Genomic DNA, 19,845 nt, shown 5'->3' with positions numbered 1-19,845 from the left:
TACAGTATTCATAAATAATCTGGAACAATGAGTGGTAAAATGTACTCATGGACTCAATTACACTGTATGCTATTTTTTTTTTATTTAGAGGCTGGGTGAATTTCCATCGAATGCAGTGCATAGAGAGGTAAGCGTGTGCGTGTGTATATATATATATATATATATATATATATATATATATATATATATATATATATATATATATATATATATATATATTCACTTCACCTCGACCACACGGTACAAAAAAGCGTCCCGTTTTATTTGTATACGATGGTTTATTTGAAATACAAATTAAAATAATTTACATTTTATATTTGTAATGAGCGTATGCTTGCACTGTCAAGTCTCCTTACGCAACGACTTCACGACGGTCACAGTTGCAGCTCCATGACTCGTGATGGCGTACGTGGGCACTACTTTCAGGGAGTAAACGTGAGGTACGTGATGTGAAGATTCGAGGTTGTGCTTCGGTCGTGAGAAAAAAACTAAGATGGCGTCTCATCAAGAAAGATAGGATGGCTTGAAGAGAGTGATGATGTTGGTCGGGAAATGATTGATAACGACTTAATTGATGAAGTTTAGACCCTCGCTTGCTATTAAACGAACAACTGCCGTCCATGTTGTGAACTCGTGTGTTTGACAAAACGGAGTTTATGGAGGACTGAGGCGGAAAACACGGTGAACTTTGCTCCGCCAGTTAGCCGACTGGCCCGAGCACAGCTGGCCGACGTTAGCTCACCAGCAGTCATCACAACAACAGAGGAAGGAGAGCGGCCACCGGCCCTATCACACCCCGGGACATCGAGGTGTCTTCGGGTCAGTTACGGGAACGCAACGTGACATTGTAGTTTTAAAAAATGGGGGGGTGGGCAACAAATATACTACATGTGGTATTTCTGGTTCCACATAGAAAATGTTACATGTGCGTGAATAACGTTAACTATTTGGTTCATTAGCACAGGTCTGGTTCAGTGTGTAAGCTCGGGATAGCTGGTCTGCGTTCATATTGGTGATTTTTTTTTCTTCTCCCAGTCAACGAATAGCTAACCATGCTAGTTAGCTAGTGTCCTAAACCCGGAGGAGGTGATGGGAGAAAAAGTGGAGGCCTCGATGCTAACGTTAGCTGGAAGTGGCGTTATCTCCTCTGGTGGCTGAACAATAGCCTGAAATAGACTTCACCGTTGGCCGAAGAAATTAATGACACCTAGCTTACCCACTATAAGTAATTTAAATGGATACATTTTCGTTTTTCTTACTTGTTTTGTTAACGCTATCGCCGGAAGGTATGGTTAGTTTGAACGTCAAAGTTTACTAGCTAGTAGTTAGGTTAGCTAACAGTTGCCAGTTAACAAATGTGTATTGTTGAGTAATAGTAATAAGATGGACATTGACATTTAAATGGCACCATTTGGATATTGTATTTGAGTGGTTGTTTATGTATTGTCATGCGTCTCTTTAAAGCGTATTAATTTAGCCAGTCCAGCCTACTTTGGAGTAGTGATGGCCTCCGATACCTTTTTGGGTTCATGGCCTTCACGCCATTGTTTGTCTGAAGGCCTATGAAGAATCAGATAAATGACACGCATGCCACTAAAATTCCAGAATTAAGTGGATGTTAATGAATACGTAATGCCCCAGAAAAAAAATATAATAAGATACTTTAAATGAAGTCTTGTGTGCAAACACGTTACTCAAAGCAATGTGTGTTTCTCAAGTGCAAACTGTAGCACGAAAAGAAGAAGAAAACAGGATTGTGGCTCAATTCTGGTTTTGATAAAACAGCACTTAAAACTTTTGCCCTTTTCCACCCGAGCCCTTGTTGGTTCAATTGAGCATGGCATTTGTTTTGTTGTGTCCGTTGTTGGGGGAGGGGTCTTTAACAAGGACCACAGGGATAAAAGAAAAGCCTCATCCTGGGATTATCTATGTCTCTTGGTATTTGCTATTATGTAAAGTTTGATGGTCAATTATACATTACTAAACATGCAGGGGAACTTATGCCCATATATTTAAAGCTGACAACAGTACAATGCTATGTTAGACCAGGAAGTAGCGAGAGTAAACAAATAGCTCTGTGATTTTATTGTTATGTTCTTATACATTGATCTATTTTACTTATTGAATTAAGATAAGATGTTAACTTAACATCGTCTTTGTTCAATGTGTTTCCGTTTACATTTTTTGAAAAATATGGGTTTCATGAATGTTTGGCATATTTGAAGACAAAATGTTGCTCCATGAACATACTCGTCAGAAAAGTACGTGGTTTATTCAACTTTGTGTTTTTCCTGCACTCTGAACTGCCTTGGGTATCTGGAGCTCAATAAGTCACAAAGAAAATGTAGATCAATTCAGAAAAAAGCAAAATCCAACGTATGCTCGGCTTCAGGGGTTTTAGACTATTATTATCTACAAATGAAAAACAAGAGTTGCATACAAACTGCTTTCTGAAAGGCTGTATTGTTGCTGCTTATAAGTGAGTCTATTATAGTCCATTGACTTGTTTTGTATTGCCAATCTTTTTGTCATCAGGGCAATGGAAGGGGAAGAGTTTTTACCTCCTCCGGAGTGTCCAGTATTTGAACCAACATGGGAAGAGTTTCAAGACCCTCTGGGCTACATCGCCAAGATTCGTCCAATTGCCGAGAAGTCTGGAATCTGCAAAATCCGACCTCCACCAGTAAATATTTGCTTATGTTTGAAATATGTTAAAAAAAATGACATGCTCACTGTATTTTATTTGTACCGTGGTTTTGGTTTAAAATGTTTAGAAGTACTCAGTAAAAGGTGCATGGACTCGCTCTTAGTCCTGACAATGACAACGTTATGTGCATTATCACCATAAATAGATGATATAAGATGAGCTCAAATAACTGATTCCTGTTGATGTTTGTGTTGTTTGAAAGACACTATCACAGATAATGATACAGCAGGATTTAATTTGTAGAACATTCATACACAAAGTAGCTGTAAAAACAGACACAGGAAGTAATTTACAAACTCTCCACAGAACAATATTTATATGTATGTTTAATCTCATTTATAATCCACAAATTACAATTAGTTTTTCTCTCATAACACTATGATTAGCTGTCATTTGTACAGATTTAATTCAGATATAATTACATAATTATGAGTTTCACTGCAGATTAAAACTTTTGAACAAAATGTTTTCGCAGTAGATAACAGAGGATTACTGTAGGAAAAAAGGCAAATGGAGTGTAAATTAAAACCTCATCACTGCTCATCTTTAGGGCTTGGTGGACATAATCATGTATATTAGTAGTTCTACTGACGGTGCAGTTTTCCTATTCGTATTTTCCAGGTTAAGATCTTTGGGAATTATCATTTGTTCTGAACTAATTGGTGAGGATGAAGACCTTGAATTGTTGATAATGTGAATTTCAATTGTTCTGGAGTAGGCGACCTTAGGTATCCTTCTGGGTGAAAACGGTGAAAAGTTCTTGAGCCTTTAAGCCAAAGTTAAACCAGGGTTAAGTCCAAACTAAGGACCCTATTTCATTTACCTCTCATGTCTATATTCATCTATTTTTGGTAAGCTCCTTGATTTTTAGAGGTCACCATTGAAGCAAAAATGTAATTTTAGAGGTCAACGTCAAAGCATAAAATTCACGCGGTGTTGTTTTTTTAGCTTATAGGCGTAGAAGTATAATTGCATTGTCTTTGCTTCCAAATAGGACTGGCAACCACCGTTTTCAGTGGAGCTGGATACCTTCCGGTTCACACCCCGCATCCAGAGGCTTAACGAGTTGGAGGTAAGTTTTCTCTATTTTCCCTTTTTTAAATTGTACATTGTTGGTAGATAATTGAAGCTGTCAATGGAATTTGCCATCATACTCATGGTGATCCCTCAATCATCTCATTTTAGGCGGAGACCAGAGTGAAACTTAATTACTTGGACCGCATCGCCAGGTTTTGGGAGGTCCAGGCATCCTCTTTGAAAATCCCACATATTGAAAGGCGCATCCTTGATCTTTTCAGCCTCTCACGGGTGGGTATTCTATTCATTGTTTGTACTTTAAAAGTATGTTTTAAGCTAGATGTTTTTGTTCCTTAGATATGATTTTTTTTATTTTTAAACAAGCTTTTCTCTTCTAGATTGTGACAGATGAAGGCGGTTTTGAGATGGTCTGTAAGGAACGGCGCTGGGCTCGTGTGGCCCAGAGGCTTGGCTACCCTCCAGGCAAGAATATTGGTTCTCTGCTGCGCTCGCACTATGAGAGGATCGTCTACCCCTTTGAAGTGTTCCATTCTGGTGCCAGCTTGCCGGTATATCTCTACACATTCTTGTTTGTCCACTTTGTGTTACAAGGGGTGATATGTTAATAAATAACACTGTTAACTAGTCTCTATGTGAAGAGTAGCTAAGAAACTATTTGATGTATTGTTCACATTATTTTGGTCAGACTCAAAAGTCGGTACATCATACACATATATTTTTATTTGCACGTGTGTTTTCATTTAAACTCTCTTTATTTCATTTCTAGCATTGCAAGCCAAAGCACTATGATGGAGAAGAAGTGGATAAAGAGTATAAGCCACACTCCATCCCCCTGCGACAGTCTGTGCAACCATCCAAAATGAACGGTTATGGACGCAGAGCAAACCGTTGCCAGCCTGATGTGAGTGACACTTTCTATGCGTACTTGTCATTCAATAAATTTGCATACCTCTATGACCACTAAACCTATACCGAGCTGTGATTTGGTCATTTATATATACTTTTGGGATCACATTTCTGCATGCACACTGCTGTCTCAAAATCATTCAGAAATAAATAAAAATTGTTACAGCTGCTTTTCAATAACGCAAAGATTGGGTTTGAGTATTGTGCAACTAATCTCTCAGAGGAATTTGTTTTAAGTAGTGACAAAGAGAGGGACCGGTGTTTGTGAAAACAAAGCCATGAATCAGAAGAATAAAACATCATTTTATTATTGTTTCATGGTGGTTACGTCTGAAAGTGCAAATAAACATAACCACACCCTCAGAAACCTGCGGTAAGGTGCCGGATTTTGATTGAATGAGGGCAGAGACACCGCCACACACTTCTTGTGGGTCATAAGTGATGATTTAGAGGGATTCTTTTTGTATCGCCTATACATTGTTTATTAGGTCATTCATATTGCTTTTAACAACCACATAAGCAGGCGGTTCTGACCTATGATGACATTGTGAATGATGGTTTTCCACAGAACTTAAATCACACATCAAAGCCATTGCCACTAATTATATTATTTGTATTTTTCTGTGTAGGATCAGACTAATAATAACACTTTAATTTTAACATGCATTGATTTCCACTAATTTATTGCCAAACAACGGTGTGTTTTTTATGTTGTAATTGAGAGAATTCTGCAGGTTATTTTCCAGGACTTTAAACCTCAGAAGAAATAGATGTATGCTTGCTATTTGATGATCTGACTTGGACAACAAACATAGAAAGCTGGCCGCTTTCACCATGTTTGCTAACTCTGTAAAGCGTTATGATCATCTAATAGTTTACTATCTGCCTGTCGTTTAGCCAAATGAATAACGACAGAGCTTCCATCATTGCAGGCGGGCAGAAACTCAAGCCAACAACTTCAGTGTTTGTTGGATGACAATCTTTTTGAGTGTACCTTCTGTCATGTTATTAACTTTTTTCTGTGCTTATCCATGTGCCCTTGTTCGCCGTGTTTAGTGTTCGGGTCTGGAAGATGTGACACTCGGCGCGCATCCCTGCTTGCTTACTCTCCATCCCGCCATGCTGCTTTGCTTAACTGTGCTGTTTTGTCTCTGTGCCGTTACTTTTGTTTCTGCTTTGTTCATCCACTTCTTTCCATCTCACTGGTAGACACAAAATTATTTTTGTTCCACGATTTTCTTTTTAAGCAATGCAACTTCTGGACTGGCCCTCATTCTGTTTTCTCATGCCTGTGACATGCAACCTAACCTTCTGCCCCAAACCCCCTGATCAACAAGTTGTTATTAATGACCTAGTCGTCATACTTTCAGTATGTTTCAGCTTATGTTTTCTGCCTCTTTTGCGCTCCATAAGGAGAGTTTACCAACCAAAGCCTGCTTGAACATATCACCCGCTAAACAAACTGAAACCAGAACACTTTTGATGCTAAAACATATCCTGTTGCCTAAAGATTCTGGCTATAAATGCAGAGCTGGACTACAAATATCGTCTATGGCAAAAAACGTATCATCCATGTCAGAAATTAACTATTAATTTCGGACCCTGCTTGTCAGCAAACATTTCCAAACACCTTTCTAGCCACATTTCTGTTTGGTGCCACATCTCTCCCTTTTTTTTTTCTTTTTTTTTTAGAATAAATCAGTTTGATGTGACAGCTGACTCACCTGGCAGCACCTTGTACGGTCAAGGCTGAGATAATGATTTTGAATTGTTCAGCTTGTTTTAAAAATAAATGCTGAAATGTATCCACATTTGTCAATTAACATGCTGGAGTATTGATTTGCAAACTGAACCAAACAGATTTTAAATTATGCAATCCCATCCAAAGAAATACTATATATAAATACCAAAAATGAACTTAATGTGGAATTTGTAAGAGATATTTTAGTATCTATATCCACATAATTCCTCAATGTGTCCCAGTGAAGACTAGTGGCTCTCTTCATTCCTCTCTCATCTTTTTTTTCCTCTTGTCTTAGTTTATTGTTGCTGTTGTTGTCTCCCCTTTGCAGGGTCCAGAGGATCTGGCCCCCCATCCTCTCACCACTGGCTCTCAACTCATCTCTGCGGTACTGCCTCTCGAGCATATGAGCTCCACTTCCGCCCTCTCTCCTCCCTCTCTCTCTTTCTCTCTTCCTGCCTCTTCTCCTACACCACCTCACCCCTCTGAAGTTTTCTACAAGTGGTTGTTTTTGTGGTTTATTTTTATTCTTTTACTAACCACTGAAACATTTTCATTTACATGCAATAACACTTCCTAACCCTTGCTCGGGTCATATGACTGTTGCATACTTTTTCAAAAGCCATTCAAAACTGGCATTGCAATGACAAGTAATGCTACTCATTAAATCACCATCATCTCCCAGATGTTGACCAGACAATGAACACAGAGGAAGATCTCCCTGGCCCATTTCGGCAGTTTGTATTTTAATATTTGACAAAGGTGTTTTGGATCCTTGTCAGTGTGTATTTAATAGCTATAATACATTTGGATTCATGTGCCAATGTTTAAAAATGTTAAATATCCTAAATTGCACTCACTTTTAGTTAATCCTCAATTATTAAACATACTTTTCTGGTCTGCAGATTCACTCTCCAGCTTTCTCATTCACCCATGCTCTCTCGCTCGCACTCTCACTCTCTCTCTGTGGTGGCACTTGGCTTGAAATGCTTTGTCGCTGAGCTGTCTGTGTGCCTCCTGCTGTTTTGCCTTTCAGACTTCTCACTACAGCAGCTACCAGTGTGGCTGCATGCGTTCACTTTCAAGTGCACCTACACAGAAGAACTCTGGCAGGTTTAATTTGATCAGGCTTTACTTTCAGGGTACCATAGTCAGATGATAGGCAGTAAAATATCAAAGTCTTAAATCACTGAAAAATCGAAGTCTTTGGAGGTTTGGTTGTTTGATTGTCCTCCAGCATCAACCCCCTGCTGATCTGATTTGTTGTCTCTCGTGCTTCCACTCCATATCGAACTTCTTTAGTCCTTGAATCACTAATGTTTGGATGCCATTGGAAGGGGCCTTTTTTTATTTTTAATCTACACAAGTTATAAAACAATGTCTGGGCAGCCAAAGTTACTTTTGCAGGACTGAAGAGCGTGCAATTGCATACAGGTGGTGAAGTCAAACACACACATGCTTCTTTCATAATCCAGCTTGGGCAAGGTATTCTTGAATGTTATCTTTTGTGGCATTGTATCTGCCGAGTTTTTGTGCCTCAGATGGCACTAAAGTTGTCATGACTTGCATACATGTATTTTCTTGTTTTGGGAATACAGGTTACATTCTGACTGCATGCTTAAAAGCACCTTACATTGACGTTAAGAGAAGAAGCTCTGAGTTGGAACCTTTTTATTTGCTTTTTTGATCTGCTGACTGATTATTGAAAGTGACGTTAAGACCTTCTGTGTTTCTGTCTACTTTGGTGATTACACATGACTTGTGTTTACTGTTTGCAATCATATGGAAGGCTGGAACTAGAGTCCAAAAGTGCAGCGCAAAAATAATTTAATAGAAGGGAGGAAGTCTAAAATGAGAAATCATTCACTACAAAACTGTCAAGTGTCATTAATATTGTGTTTAACTAATGTTTGTAAACAAAATACCAGAAATGTTTCAAAAGAGCGTTAAACCTTTGACAGTATTTCATTCGATGTCTCCACACATCCTAAGGCTGCGAAAAAACAAGGTATTTAGCTGATTACGGTAAAAAAGAAAAGTCAGAATATGCCCTTTTAATAGTAGAAGGTAAAAGGAAATGTGATTATGATCTCTAACAATGCAGCCGTGTCTGTCGAGACCACTTAAGTTGTGACGGGTCAAAGCAGTTTTTGAGGTTTGACTTCAAATAAGGGACAGATCAAGGACCACTTTAAAAAAACTAAAATAAATGCACATTCAATATTTTTGTGAATGCAGTTGTCTCACTGTTGAGCCAAACATGCAATGTGATTGGAACAGGAAACAACTTTTGGCAAAAAAAACCACTCAATTATTTACAAATTTTAAATAATACATAACTCTAACTATATGATTGCAACCTCTGGTGATTCTGTGTTCTGGTGGTGGGTCTTAATATTTAGGCTTTCACTGTGATCTCTGCTAACTTTTTGTTAATTTCTCACCGAGCATAATCCCTCCTTGTGTGATGGCAGTGCTGTTTTTTCTTCTGCATTTGGCCGAGATCCTTGCTTGGTTGTGTGCGTTTTGAGAGCGGTTGCTGTTTAGTCTTTGCCTTCGTAACGAAAATGTACTTTTCATCCACAGCCCGAGCCGACAGAGGAAGACATCGAGAAGAACCCGGAACTGAAGAAGCTTCAGATCTATGGCGCGGGGCCAAAGATGATGGGACTTGGACTTGTGGCAAGGTACAAAGGCATCAGGAAGAAAGGTAAGACGCATGACCACAACCTAAATTCAACACCACGTTAGACACATTTAGTTAAACCTACAAGGTCTATAAATGTAGTAACGGCAACGTTGAGGGACCAGGAAATTTGGAGGCATCACAACAATTATTTTTAAATCGACTAAGACAAAAGTATTCAATTATGCCAAGTTGAAGCCCTATAAAATATAAAAAAACACTTCTTTCTCCCCATTTTTTTTTTTTTTTTTTAAGATGAGCTGCCTCAAACTGTCACTATCAAGGCCAGTTCGTCTCCTGCGCCCGGTGATACCGCAGTCAAAGCGGAGCCAGTGGAACCTCAAGAGAAGCCGAGTGACGGGGGGACATCCAGCCCCCAACCGCCGCCTCCGACCATCACAGTGAAGACGGAAGTGAAGAAGGAAGAACCGGTGGTCGAGACCAGTAAAAAAGAGGAGGGAGAAGTTACAGAGGGACCGTGTACCAAAATGACCATGAGGCTCAGACGCAACCTCAATAACCCGCAGGCTGTAAGTAGTCCAGAGAATGCACTCAGTTGGCTGACAAAAGTTGAGATCAACATAACTAAATTGAATTTTAAACTACCATGAACCTTTTTATTTGACAGAATTGTAACTCCACAATCTGATTTTTATGTTTTGTTGAATTGTACCACTTCAGTGCTTCATAGGGCACCGTGGTTGTCTGCACGCGTCTTGGCTCCAAGCCCTAAAATTGATGTTTTGTACTTTCTTTAATGCCTTTGCTCTGGCAACAGCTGTGGCTTTATGATTTTGGTTATATTTTGAAGGTCAAGGTCACTGTGACCACAATGTCCATCCAATCTTGTAATGTAACAGGATGCCTGATTGTATTTCTACAAATTTTGCACCAAAAAAATCTGCTTGCACTCAAGGATGAAATGAGTCATATTTGGTGATCAAAGGTCTCCGTCGCCTCATAAATCATGTTTATGGACCGAACTCAAGAAGTTTGCTAAATATGCCAATTTCACACAAATTATATTTTGTACGTATTGATGTAAACAGCAACACAACTGACTGGCAGAGGCCATGTCGAGGTGGTAAATCTAGTTTGTTACTTTTTCTAAGGTGGATTCCTTTGTGTGTCGAATGTGTGGTCGTGGGGACGATGACGAGAAACTCTTGCTGTGTGACGGCTGCGACGATAACTACCACACCTACTGCCTCCTGCCGCCCCTCACCGATCCTCCCAAAGGCAACTGGCGTTGCCCTAAGTGTTTGGCAGAGGTAAATAAAGACGTTATGATTTTTAACACAATATCAGTGTTCATTTTGCTGCTATTTTTGACTTCCTTAGTTTTTAGACAAAAAGTGCTTATTAGATTGAATCATAGTTGTAGTATATTTTTAAAAAAAACTTTATTTTTTCTGCTTTTTTAAAGTTTCTATTTAATCTTATGACGGATATCTTTTTTCATCATATTGTATTGAATATTTGAATCAATCTCGTTTAGCTAAAAAAATTTTTTTATTTTAGTCACACTTATTTCACATACAATTTTCTTTTTTAATCTTATCTGATGAAAACCACAGTGAAATGATTTAAGAATGCATTCTGTCATTCGTCGAAGACTGACCACAAAATGGCATGTTCGATGTCGTCCCTGTCGGTGTTAATGACGTCGTTGTTGTCTCGCCTTCGTCTTGTTTTAGTCTGAGAAGAAAAGTTGTTGACGAACATATTTCGTCACAGTTCTAATCAAAGCAATAAACACTGTACATGCGTCCTATGTTTGCTTGCGTTGCTTCTAACCCACAAGAATAATCTTTATTTTGATTCTCTCACAGGAGTGCAAGAAACCCTCAGAAGCATTTGGCTTTGAACAGGCTACTCGAGAGTACACTCTGCAGAGTTTTGGGGAAATGGCAGATGCTTTCAAAGCGGATTACTTCAACATGCCTGTCCATGTAAGCGCAGCCACACCGCACATCACCTCTTCATTCTGGAGCACATCTCTGATGATGAGGGACTAAATCTCTGGCCTTTGTGTTTGTCGGTGTGTAGATGGTTCCCACTGAGCTTGTGGAGAGAGAGTTCTGGAGGTTGGTTAGTAGCATCGAGGAAGACGTGGTCGTCGAGTATGGGGCGGACATACACTCCAAAGAGTTTGGCAGCGGCTTCCCGATGAACAATGGAAAGAAGGAGCTCACAAAGGAAGAGGAGGTATGCGCATTGTTGTTTTTGTGAAAAGTTATCTTGAAGTTAAATTCTGGGTCAGTAACCATAAAGACTGAGTCCTGAACCTAACTTGCTCGCTGGTAGTTTTTCTTTAACAAACCTTTAGTTTCTGTCCATCTCCCCTCTTAAGAGTCATGCGCATTGTTTTATTTCCTCCGATGCAGACTATTTCATATAAAAGGGTTCATCAAAGGTTTACTGGCTGTCAAAATCCTGGTTTGATTAATCAGTTACTTTTCGCCCTCGTATTCAAATATTAAACAGCATTATGTCACTCTTGGCTCAGGATAAAACCTCAACGTGTCCTTTTTTTACAACGCTGACTGCACAAAAGGAATCTGCCAGTTTTTAATAGGGCAGTACCACTAAAATGTTTATTGGACAAAATGTGTAATCTCAGTTTAAATGTATAAAAGTCGGTATGAAGCCTTAAACGCGTATGAGCATTGAACGGTTTTCTCAATCACTCATGATATGATTTGTTGCACTGATGTAGCACAAGTCCTACAATATTGGAAATTGTATCTTTATTTCCTCGTGAGCAGGATCGTGTTTCTCCTGTAACTCTGATTTAACATACTCAAAGTTGATTGAACCATCTCCTACTAGCTATTCTGGATTAAAACACGCAGGGATTGTGCAACGTTCTCAAAAAAAAAGTAATAGTGTAGTTTAGGTGGTACCTGTATTCAGGTTATTTCAAAATCTTTTCATAATCTTAGTCCAGTGCTTATTCTGAGTGCACACTGTTTTCTCTGTTTGTTTTTAGGAATACGCCCGCAGCGGCTGGAACCTGAATGTGATGCCCGTGCTAGAGCAGTCGCTCCTGTGCCACATCAACGGAGACATCTCTGGGATGAAGGTGCCATGGCTTTACGTGGGCATGGTGTTCTCAGCTTTCTGCTGGCACATTGAGGATCACTGGAGCTACTCCATCAACTACCTGCACTGGTACAGCATCCTTTCTGTGTATTCTTTGGGGGTTTTATGTAATCATAAGCTTTAAACTGTTGCAGCTTTTTAACTTGGCGAATATGATAATGACGCCTGAATTGTAATTTGCGTGAAATAGTATAACTTTTCTGTTTCGTGGCCGACTCTCATCTCTAGGGGTGAACCCAAGACGTGGTACGGGGTTCCCTCTGTGGCAGCTGAGCGACTTGAGGAAGTGATGAAGAAGCTGACGCCAGAGCTGTTTGAGTGTCAACCTGACCTCCTGCACCAGCTGGTCACCATCATGAACCCCAATATCCTCATGTCTCATGGTGTTCCGGTCAGTCTCTCATGAACACGCATGAACACTGCGGAAATATGGCTGAGTCAAATGTTTTCTTTGATTAACTTTCTACGTTTGTGGTTGGCAGGTTGTTCGTACCAACCAGTGTGCTGGCGAGTTTGTCATCACCTTCCCCAGAGCCTACCACAGCGGCTTCAATCAGGGATATAACTTTGCCGAAGCCGTTAACTTCTGCACTGCAGACTGGGTACGTCTGTTCACGCCGTCTGTCAGAAGTTGTCATTACACATCATTCACAAGGCCACATAGTCAACATCCCTCTTCTCTCTCTCTCTCTCTCTCTCCCTCTCAGCTGCCTGCTGGCCGTTCTTGTATTGAGCACTACCGGCGTCTGAGAAGGTATTGTGTGTTCTCCCACGAAGAGCTCACCTGCAAAATGGCTACCAGCCCCGAGAAACTCGACCTCAACCTGGCTGCAGCGACACACCGAGAAATGTTCATTATTGTTCAGGAGGAGAGGAAGTTGCGAAAGGGTCTAATGGAAAGGGTGAGACACAAAAAGGGATCCTATAGATTGTTTGTTACTCTATTTATTTATCCGCTTCTTCCCTTAATATGTGTGAATAATAGTCACACTTGGTTTCATACTCGAATCGTCTTCCATTGTATTGTCTAAAGACAATACGGAAAATCTGATCGTCTCATACGACCTGTGCGTTTCACCTGCAGGGTATCACTGAAGCCGAGCGAGAGGCATTCGAGCTGCTGCCTGATGATGAGAGACAGTGTGACAATTGTAAGACCACGTGCTTCCTCTCTGCTCTGGCCTGCTCAAACTGCCCCGATAGATTGGTGTGCCTCTATCACACTCAGGATCTGTGCAACTGCCCCACTGAAAAACTCTACCTCAGGTATGTATCTTTTGTGTAGCTGTGAGTGTGTAAGCATGTGTTTTCCAGTGACAAGACAAGACAATGCTATTTGCTTTCTTCTTGCTCGCTGATTAAATCTTATCTCTTATCCCTTCACTTTCAGATACAGATATACCCTCGATGAGCTGTTAGCCATGTTGCATCGATTAAAGGTTCGGTCCGAGTCCTTTGATTCCTGGGCCAACAGAGTGAAAGAGGCACTTGAGCAGGAAGAAGGAAACAAGATAGGTGAGAAATCAACATTATTCCTTCTTAAACTTGGTTTCAAAAGAAAGTTGTAAAACAAAGCGGTGAGACCAAATGGTTATTGAATTGCAGGAATTGACGACCTCAAGATGCTGAAGATGGAAGCGACGGAAAAAAAGTTTCCCGACAACGAACTTCTGCGGAAACTCAACACTGTTCTTAAAGACATAGAGCGCTGCCAGCAGACCAGCACTGAACTCCTCAGTAACTCAAAGACCAAGTAAGATAGAACGTCCGCTTAACATTTACACAAACTGGGCTGTTTCATGCACTTACGTACTGCTGTCTTTTAGTGAAAGTAAGATGACCTTGGCAGCGCTGAAATCCTTGGTAGAGACTATGCAGAACCTGCCGTGTGTGATCGCCCAGCTGGAAGAAGTGCAGGTGAGATGTCACTCTAAGTAAACTAGCTTTTTCAGATGTAATCTTTCCAAAATTTATACAATTTCCTGTATAAATGTTACAATTTTCTCAGCTTAAAAGTTGTACCTTATTTTTATTTAATAAACTTACCGTTTACCGCCTGTACCATCTGATTTTCAAGGAGGTTCTGCGGACAGTGGAGGATTTCCAAAGCCGGGCTCAGTTACTAGCCAACGACCGGGACTGGAGGAGGGACTCCTCGCCGCCTGAACAGTTGCAGACTTTGTTGGAGCAAGGGGCCAAGCTGCTTGTTGTGGTGCCGGAGTGTAATTTACTGCAGGGCCTGAAGGAGCAGAGCCATTGGCTTGCAGAAGTGAGGCGCACCCTTGGCACCGAGGGAGGAGAAAGGCAGGAGGTGATGTTGGATGTTTTGAGAAACTTGATGGAATCGGGCTGCAACGTACCCCAGAGCGTGTCAGTGGAGACGGCCATGGCGGAGCTTCAGGAGCTTCTCACGATTGCAGAGCGTTGGGAGGAGAAAGCACAGATCTGCCTCGAGCAAAGGTAGGACAAACAAGTCGAACCGTAAAATGATAAATGCTTCAAACGCCACAGGGATTTGTCATCGCTTCAGAACCAGTTCATGCCGTTTCAATGACGTCAACATTTCTTTGTCACGGTTTTATTCTCCCAGACACAAACATCCTCTCTCTACTCTGGAGGCAATTGTAAACGAGGCCCAGCTAATTCCAGTCAAGCTGCCCAACATTCTCGCTCTACAGGACTGTCTCACTCGAGCACGCGCCTGGGTAACGGACCTCGAGGAAATCCAGGTAAAAAAAAAAATCTTGATTCTCCTTCCTCTGTAATTGTGTGATTTGTAATTAGATGGAAATTGCAAAATATGTTTGGACCTTCATGTTGTAACATTATTGTTTCTTTTCTTTGTTGCAGAACGGGGAGCATTACCCGTGCCTGGATGACCTCGAGGGCCTGGTGGCTATTGGAAGAGACTTGCCGGTCTTCATGGAGGAGTTGAGACAGCTGGAGCTGCAGGTAGCCAGCGCTCACTCCTGGAGGGACAAGGCCACCAAGACCTTCCTGAAGAAGAGCAGTCAGCACAGTCTGCTAGAGGTGAGCAACTCGAAGAAAATGTGGAATGATATTTCACTTCAAGGGAAAGTTTGACACTTTATTTTTTTATTTATTTGGATGTCCAATCAGTGCTGACAGTAAATGCAGCTCACTAAAGATGTTAATTTTTCAGTGCGTACATTGACTGAATCTCTCTTGTGCCTACATGTAATAGGATGCGTTGCATGCAAGCGGCCATTTTGCTTTTTCTGATTAAACTAACAAGACATCAATGAAGGATTTATTGCATCTAAACTGAAAAATACAACAGTTCAGCTTCTGAATACAAGTTTCTATTTTCCACCTAACTGACTTAATTGCCTTATTAACATATCATAAAACAAACTTCATTTAAACTGGACAGAAACAAAATATTCTACTCAGCTAACACATCTTGGTTATTAGTCTTCCACTGTTTCAACAATCAGGAACTCAGGTTTGGCTAAAACTGAATCCTGAATTCAGAGTAAGATGTGAAAATATTTCTTTCCCGCATTGTTTCCTGCTGTCAATCCTGTTTTATTCTTTGTCAGAGCATTTGATTTATTGATTGCTGTCAAGATGTAAAGAGAATTTTAACAAAAATATAACTGTTTCCTGGTAAATTTCCCACCTCGGCTTTAAATGGAGTGAATGTCTGTCAACATTGAACAAAGGGATAAGTTATCTGTACACAACAAGGCAACCTTCAGAGGAGCGTGCGTTAAACTGCATTGTGGCCCCGCAGGTTTTATGTCCGTGTGCAAAAAGGAGAGAGCGGCGAGATGAGATGGATCCGTTGGATGAGCCATTAGAGGATTCTGATACCAACACTCTGGGCCTCTCCGCTCACGACCTGAGGGACCCTGCCGCAATTGTGAGTTTACTAAGCATGTTGTTTATTTTGAATCTCCCTCTCGTAGTGTTTAGCTTTTTTCAATGCATGCTAGTTTTGTTGGGTGAACCTGCTGTGTGTGTGTGTGCGCCTTGTCTCTCTAGGTGTTGGCATTCAAAGAAGGGGAGCACCAGGAAAAGGAGGCACTACTGGGATTGCAGAAATTGAACATGCGCAAATCTGGACTTAGCTCCTCAAAATGCAAGGAGAACAAGGAGAACGGGAGGTGGGAGGACGCGATGGAGACCGACACGTCCAGCCACTCGGAGGACTCGGTAAAGCAGAACAGTAACGGCAACCGCGCCTGCACCAACCCCCCTCAGTCGATTTGCGTGTGCACCGGTCAGCCGCGGGCGCCTCAGCTCCGCTGTCACCTGTGTAAGGACTGGTTCCACGGGGGCTGCGTCCCTTCCCCCTCCCTGCTCCCTTCCTCGGGACCGCCGGGGAACCCCCTCTGCTGGTGGGACTGGGACTCGCGCTTCTTGTGTCCGCGATGCCAGCGATCCCGGCGCCCGCGCCTAGAGACCATCCTGGCGTTGCTCGTGGCCCTGCAGAGGCTGCCGGTGCGTCTGCCCGAGGGAGAGGCGCTGCAGTGTCTCACGGAGAGGGCCATCACCTGGCAGGGCCGAGCCAAGGAGGCGGTGGAGACCCCCGAGCTGCAGCGGGCGCTCCAGCGGCTGCAGGAACTTAAAGAGACTCTCCATTGTGAAACGGAGAAAAAGGAAAAGGAGACAAAGGGGAGCTCGGTCATTGTTTTGTCAGACTCCGAGGGAGGGGATGTCGAGGAAGGAGTCATTGATCTGACGGACGAGAATTCACCTAAAAAGAACACCAAGGAAAGCAACGGCACTCAGGTTAATACCTTATTCTGACTCTATTTTGATATGATATATAGAGTGGTCACTTCTTTCTAATCACACCGTATCCAACCTGCCTGTTTAATTCAATGTGTGTTTGCCCGCAGGCTGGATGTGAAAATGGCATCAGCAAGAAGTCCAACGTTACAGGTAAGATGGTGTCTTTTGATTTTTAACATAAATGTCAAACACTGAGTTGCGCGACGTCTCCCATAAGACACCAGTCCTTACAACGTTTTCCTTCCGCTCACTTCCCCGCTCAGGCGTCAGCTCTCTGCTGCCCCTGCTGCCCTTGCTCAAAGGCCAGGTGGTGGAGCTTCTACCAGCCACCAGAGTCCATCTGGAGGAGCTGCAGCTGGAAGGAGACCTGCTGGAGGTGTCCTTGGACCAGACACTCATCATCCACAGAGTCCTGCAAGCTGCTTCTGTTCCACAAAGAGAAACACTGCGCACACTCATTCAGGTCAGGAAACTCAACTTTGACCTTTTTATATATATATATATATATATATATATATATATATATATATATATATATATATATATATATATATATATATATATATATATATATATATATTTATTGAGGTGTCAAGATGCTAAAAGACAGACTTATGACACCAACGCTGGATTTGTCCAAAAATCAGACACCAACAAACCTAACTACTAGGTTTATACTAGCTCAAGACCGTAACTTCTATTTAAAAAATGTCTTGTTAATTAAGAAAATATTCCATACTTTTCATTTGTATTTATTGAATTAATTGAACACCTGCTGCATCGTGATATACTTTGTTATTGAGATATGAAATTATTGTGGCCGTATTGCTAAGCCCCAATTGGTTATTCGCTACAATTGTTGAGTTTTAATTGTTGATGCACAGCCATCAAGTTGAATATTCTTCCTTTCTGGCCTAAAAGCTTGTGTTTACTTGCTTGCGGTCTTCGTCTTCTTCTCCTTCTCCGTTGCTGCTCCATTGCAGCACTTGTTGGCACATTACTGCCATTGTGGACCAGTGGAATAGTGTGAAACCATTGACTTAAATATATCATATCGACTGCTCCATAGTGCTAATAGTGGTCAAACCCATCCTGGGGTATGCCGAAAAGGATCAATATTAAAAAAAACTGCTAGTGTCCGCAAGTTAAAGTATGACTCATACGATGAATTTTTTATGTATTTAAGTGAGATATATAACATAATTCTTTCCTGGAGTAATTAAAGGAATTCACTTTGATGAGCAGATAATGTGCAAGAATGTACTTTTTGATTAGCGTTCATGTCACTTGCATCAGGAATAAAAGTCCAACTGATTGAATCTTTTCCCGTTTTCTTTTACGAGGAAGTGGTAAAATGGGCCGCTGTGTTTATTTCTTGTTACATTTTTGGTGAAGTCTTCAGCTTCCTCTCTAATATCCGCGTCTTCTTCTCTCTCAGATTGAGCTTGAAGAGCAGAGGCGAACCAGCCGCGGGCGAGCCAAGGACTCCAAACGAAAGCGAAAGAGCCACCGAGGAGGCAGCGGGGACGGGGCCGGAGAACGGTCGCTGGACTCCTCGGAGTCAAAGAAAACCTGTTCCCTCAGCCACAGCCCCGCCCCTCAGTTACCTGTCCAGACCAATCCAGGGGTAACCGCCCCTTTTTAACTCTTTGCTTTTTCAGCTTTGCTGTTTTAGCTTCGACGCGTACGCTTTATTGGAGATAAACATTTTTTTCTTCCTTTTCTCTATCGACAGATTTTGTGATATAGTCAACGCCGGATCTCTTGTTCAGACGGATTAGTCGGAGGAATCGAAGGGACGGAGCGTTCTGTGCCAGAAGACAAGTTATAGAAAGATGCAGGACATCCCCATCCCTGTACCCTACGTCCCTCCTCGTCCCTCATTCACACATCCAGACACTTAACAGAGCAATGACTCTTCGTCTACACTCCACCAACTCGTCCCAAACCCACGCCATATCTCACTCGTCTTGATTTTTCATTTTTATTTCAGGCTCGCCGTCTTACCCGACCTTTCATTCTCCACCTTTTCCCCCGGACTCATTTTTCCTCCCGTGAACATATTAAGACATGTGTTGGACCGACGTGGGACTTACCGCAATAGGAGTGTCTTGGGTCTAGAGTTGTCTCTGAGGTCAGTCAGTATGCTACGTTATCCCAACTGTATTACATGTTAGTTCAACTGAAGCCCCGTCTCGGCACCGGCAGTCGCCGTTTTCACTTCACTTGAGCCCGCCCGTTGAAGGTGGAGAAGCTATGGGATGTATTTAGACCGTTCTGTTTGGGCATGGATCCTGAAGCTGAGGTACAGCAGAAGGTTTTGACTGCTGATCTTTGACAACAGCACCGTGGTTACACTTGTATTTTTTTAGTTGTATTGGATCTCGTGTTTGATGCCGTTTTGAGGGGACATGCATTTTGACTAAAACTGAGTACATTTTGGGAAGTGTTAAAAACAGGCATTCATGTTTTTGGTGCTACTTTCCCAAAATGGATATCTGTACCTCTTGGCTTTGTCTTTCTCCTACCTTTCCTCCCCTTGATGCTTTTCTTTCTCTTCCTTTTTTTTTTTTAGCGACCCCCTCTTTTTTTGGCTTTTTCTTTCAATTTCACCCTTTTTTCCCCTCCCTCGTTCTCTCTCTTTGCAAACTAAGGTAACTTCACTGTAACTTGTCACGACTTATTTTGTTTCCTGGGTTCAAATATTATTATTATTATTATTATTATTATTGCTATTGCAGACACACAGTTGTCGTGAGTTTGTGTATAAACTTTTCATTTTAATGTCGCCTTTGTTTCTTTTCACTCTTGTTAGAAAAATAAAGGTTTAGAATTGTTTAGGACACGTTGACTCGTTATTTCTCATCTTGAAACGCTCGAGTCCCGAGATCAATAACGGTT

General features: G+C 41.5%; 1 protein-coding gene across 2 annotated transcripts; it reads left to right on the top strand.

The window, feature by feature from the left end:
• The first annotated feature begins 476 nt into the window (after window positions 1-476).
• kdm5c (lysine demethylase 5C) lies at window positions 477-19,787 on the top strand. Of its 2 annotated transcripts, XM_068597181.1 has the most exons (29): window positions 477-819; window positions 2,536-2,683; window positions 3,702-3,779; window positions 3,893-4,015; window positions 4,123-4,293; window positions 4,512-4,646; window positions 6,724-6,780; window positions 8,979-9,102; window positions 9,334-9,608; window positions 10,191-10,349; window positions 10,911-11,030; window positions 11,128-11,286; window positions 12,071-12,252; window positions 12,412-12,574; window positions 12,666-12,785; window positions 12,891-13,085; window positions 13,268-13,449; window positions 13,574-13,698; window positions 13,789-13,936; window positions 14,010-14,100; window positions 14,261-14,643; window positions 14,774-14,912; window positions 15,034-15,213; window positions 15,941-16,069; window positions 16,192-16,941; window positions 17,052-17,094; window positions 17,208-17,407; window positions 18,383-18,571; window positions 18,680-19,787. In XM_068597181.1, exons 2-29 carry the CDS (start codon window positions 2,540-2,542, stop codon window positions 18,686-18,688), a joined length of 4,773 nt encoding a protein of 1,590 aa, XP_068453282.1. In that variant the 5' UTR covers window positions 477-819; window positions 2,536-2,539; the 3' UTR covers window positions 18,689-19,787. The 2 variants fall into 2 exon arrangements, with proteins under 2 accessions (XP_068453282.1, XP_068453283.1); XM_068597182.1 differs by lacking the exon at window positions 6,724-6,780.
• The last annotated feature ends 58 nt before the right edge of the window (window positions 19,788-19,845 follow it).

Source organism: Clinocottus analis, unplaced genomic scaffold (genome assembly GCF_023055335.1).
Source record: "Clinocottus analis isolate CAN_PGR_092001 unplaced genomic scaffold, fCliAna1.0.p SCAF_4, whole genome shotgun sequence".
Lineage (NCBI taxonomy): Eukaryota > Metazoa > Chordata > Actinopteri > Perciformes > Cottidae > Clinocottus > Clinocottus analis.
This window is presented reverse-complemented; position numbering and strand designations above follow the sequence as displayed.

Coding starts and splice junctions, on each gene's coding strand:
- kdm5c (XM_068597181.1), top strand. CDS start 2,540: ATGGAAGGGGAAGAGTTTTTACCTCCTCCGGAGTGTCCAGTATTTGAA. Junction 4,647..6,723: donor CAAACCGTTGCCAGCCTGAT/GTGAGTGACACT, acceptor TCCCCTTTGCAG/GGTCCAGAGGATCTGGCCCC. Junction 6,781..8,978: donor GCTCTCAACTCATCTCTGCG/GTACTGCCTCTC, acceptor TTTCATCCACAG/CCCGAGCCGACAGAGGAAGA.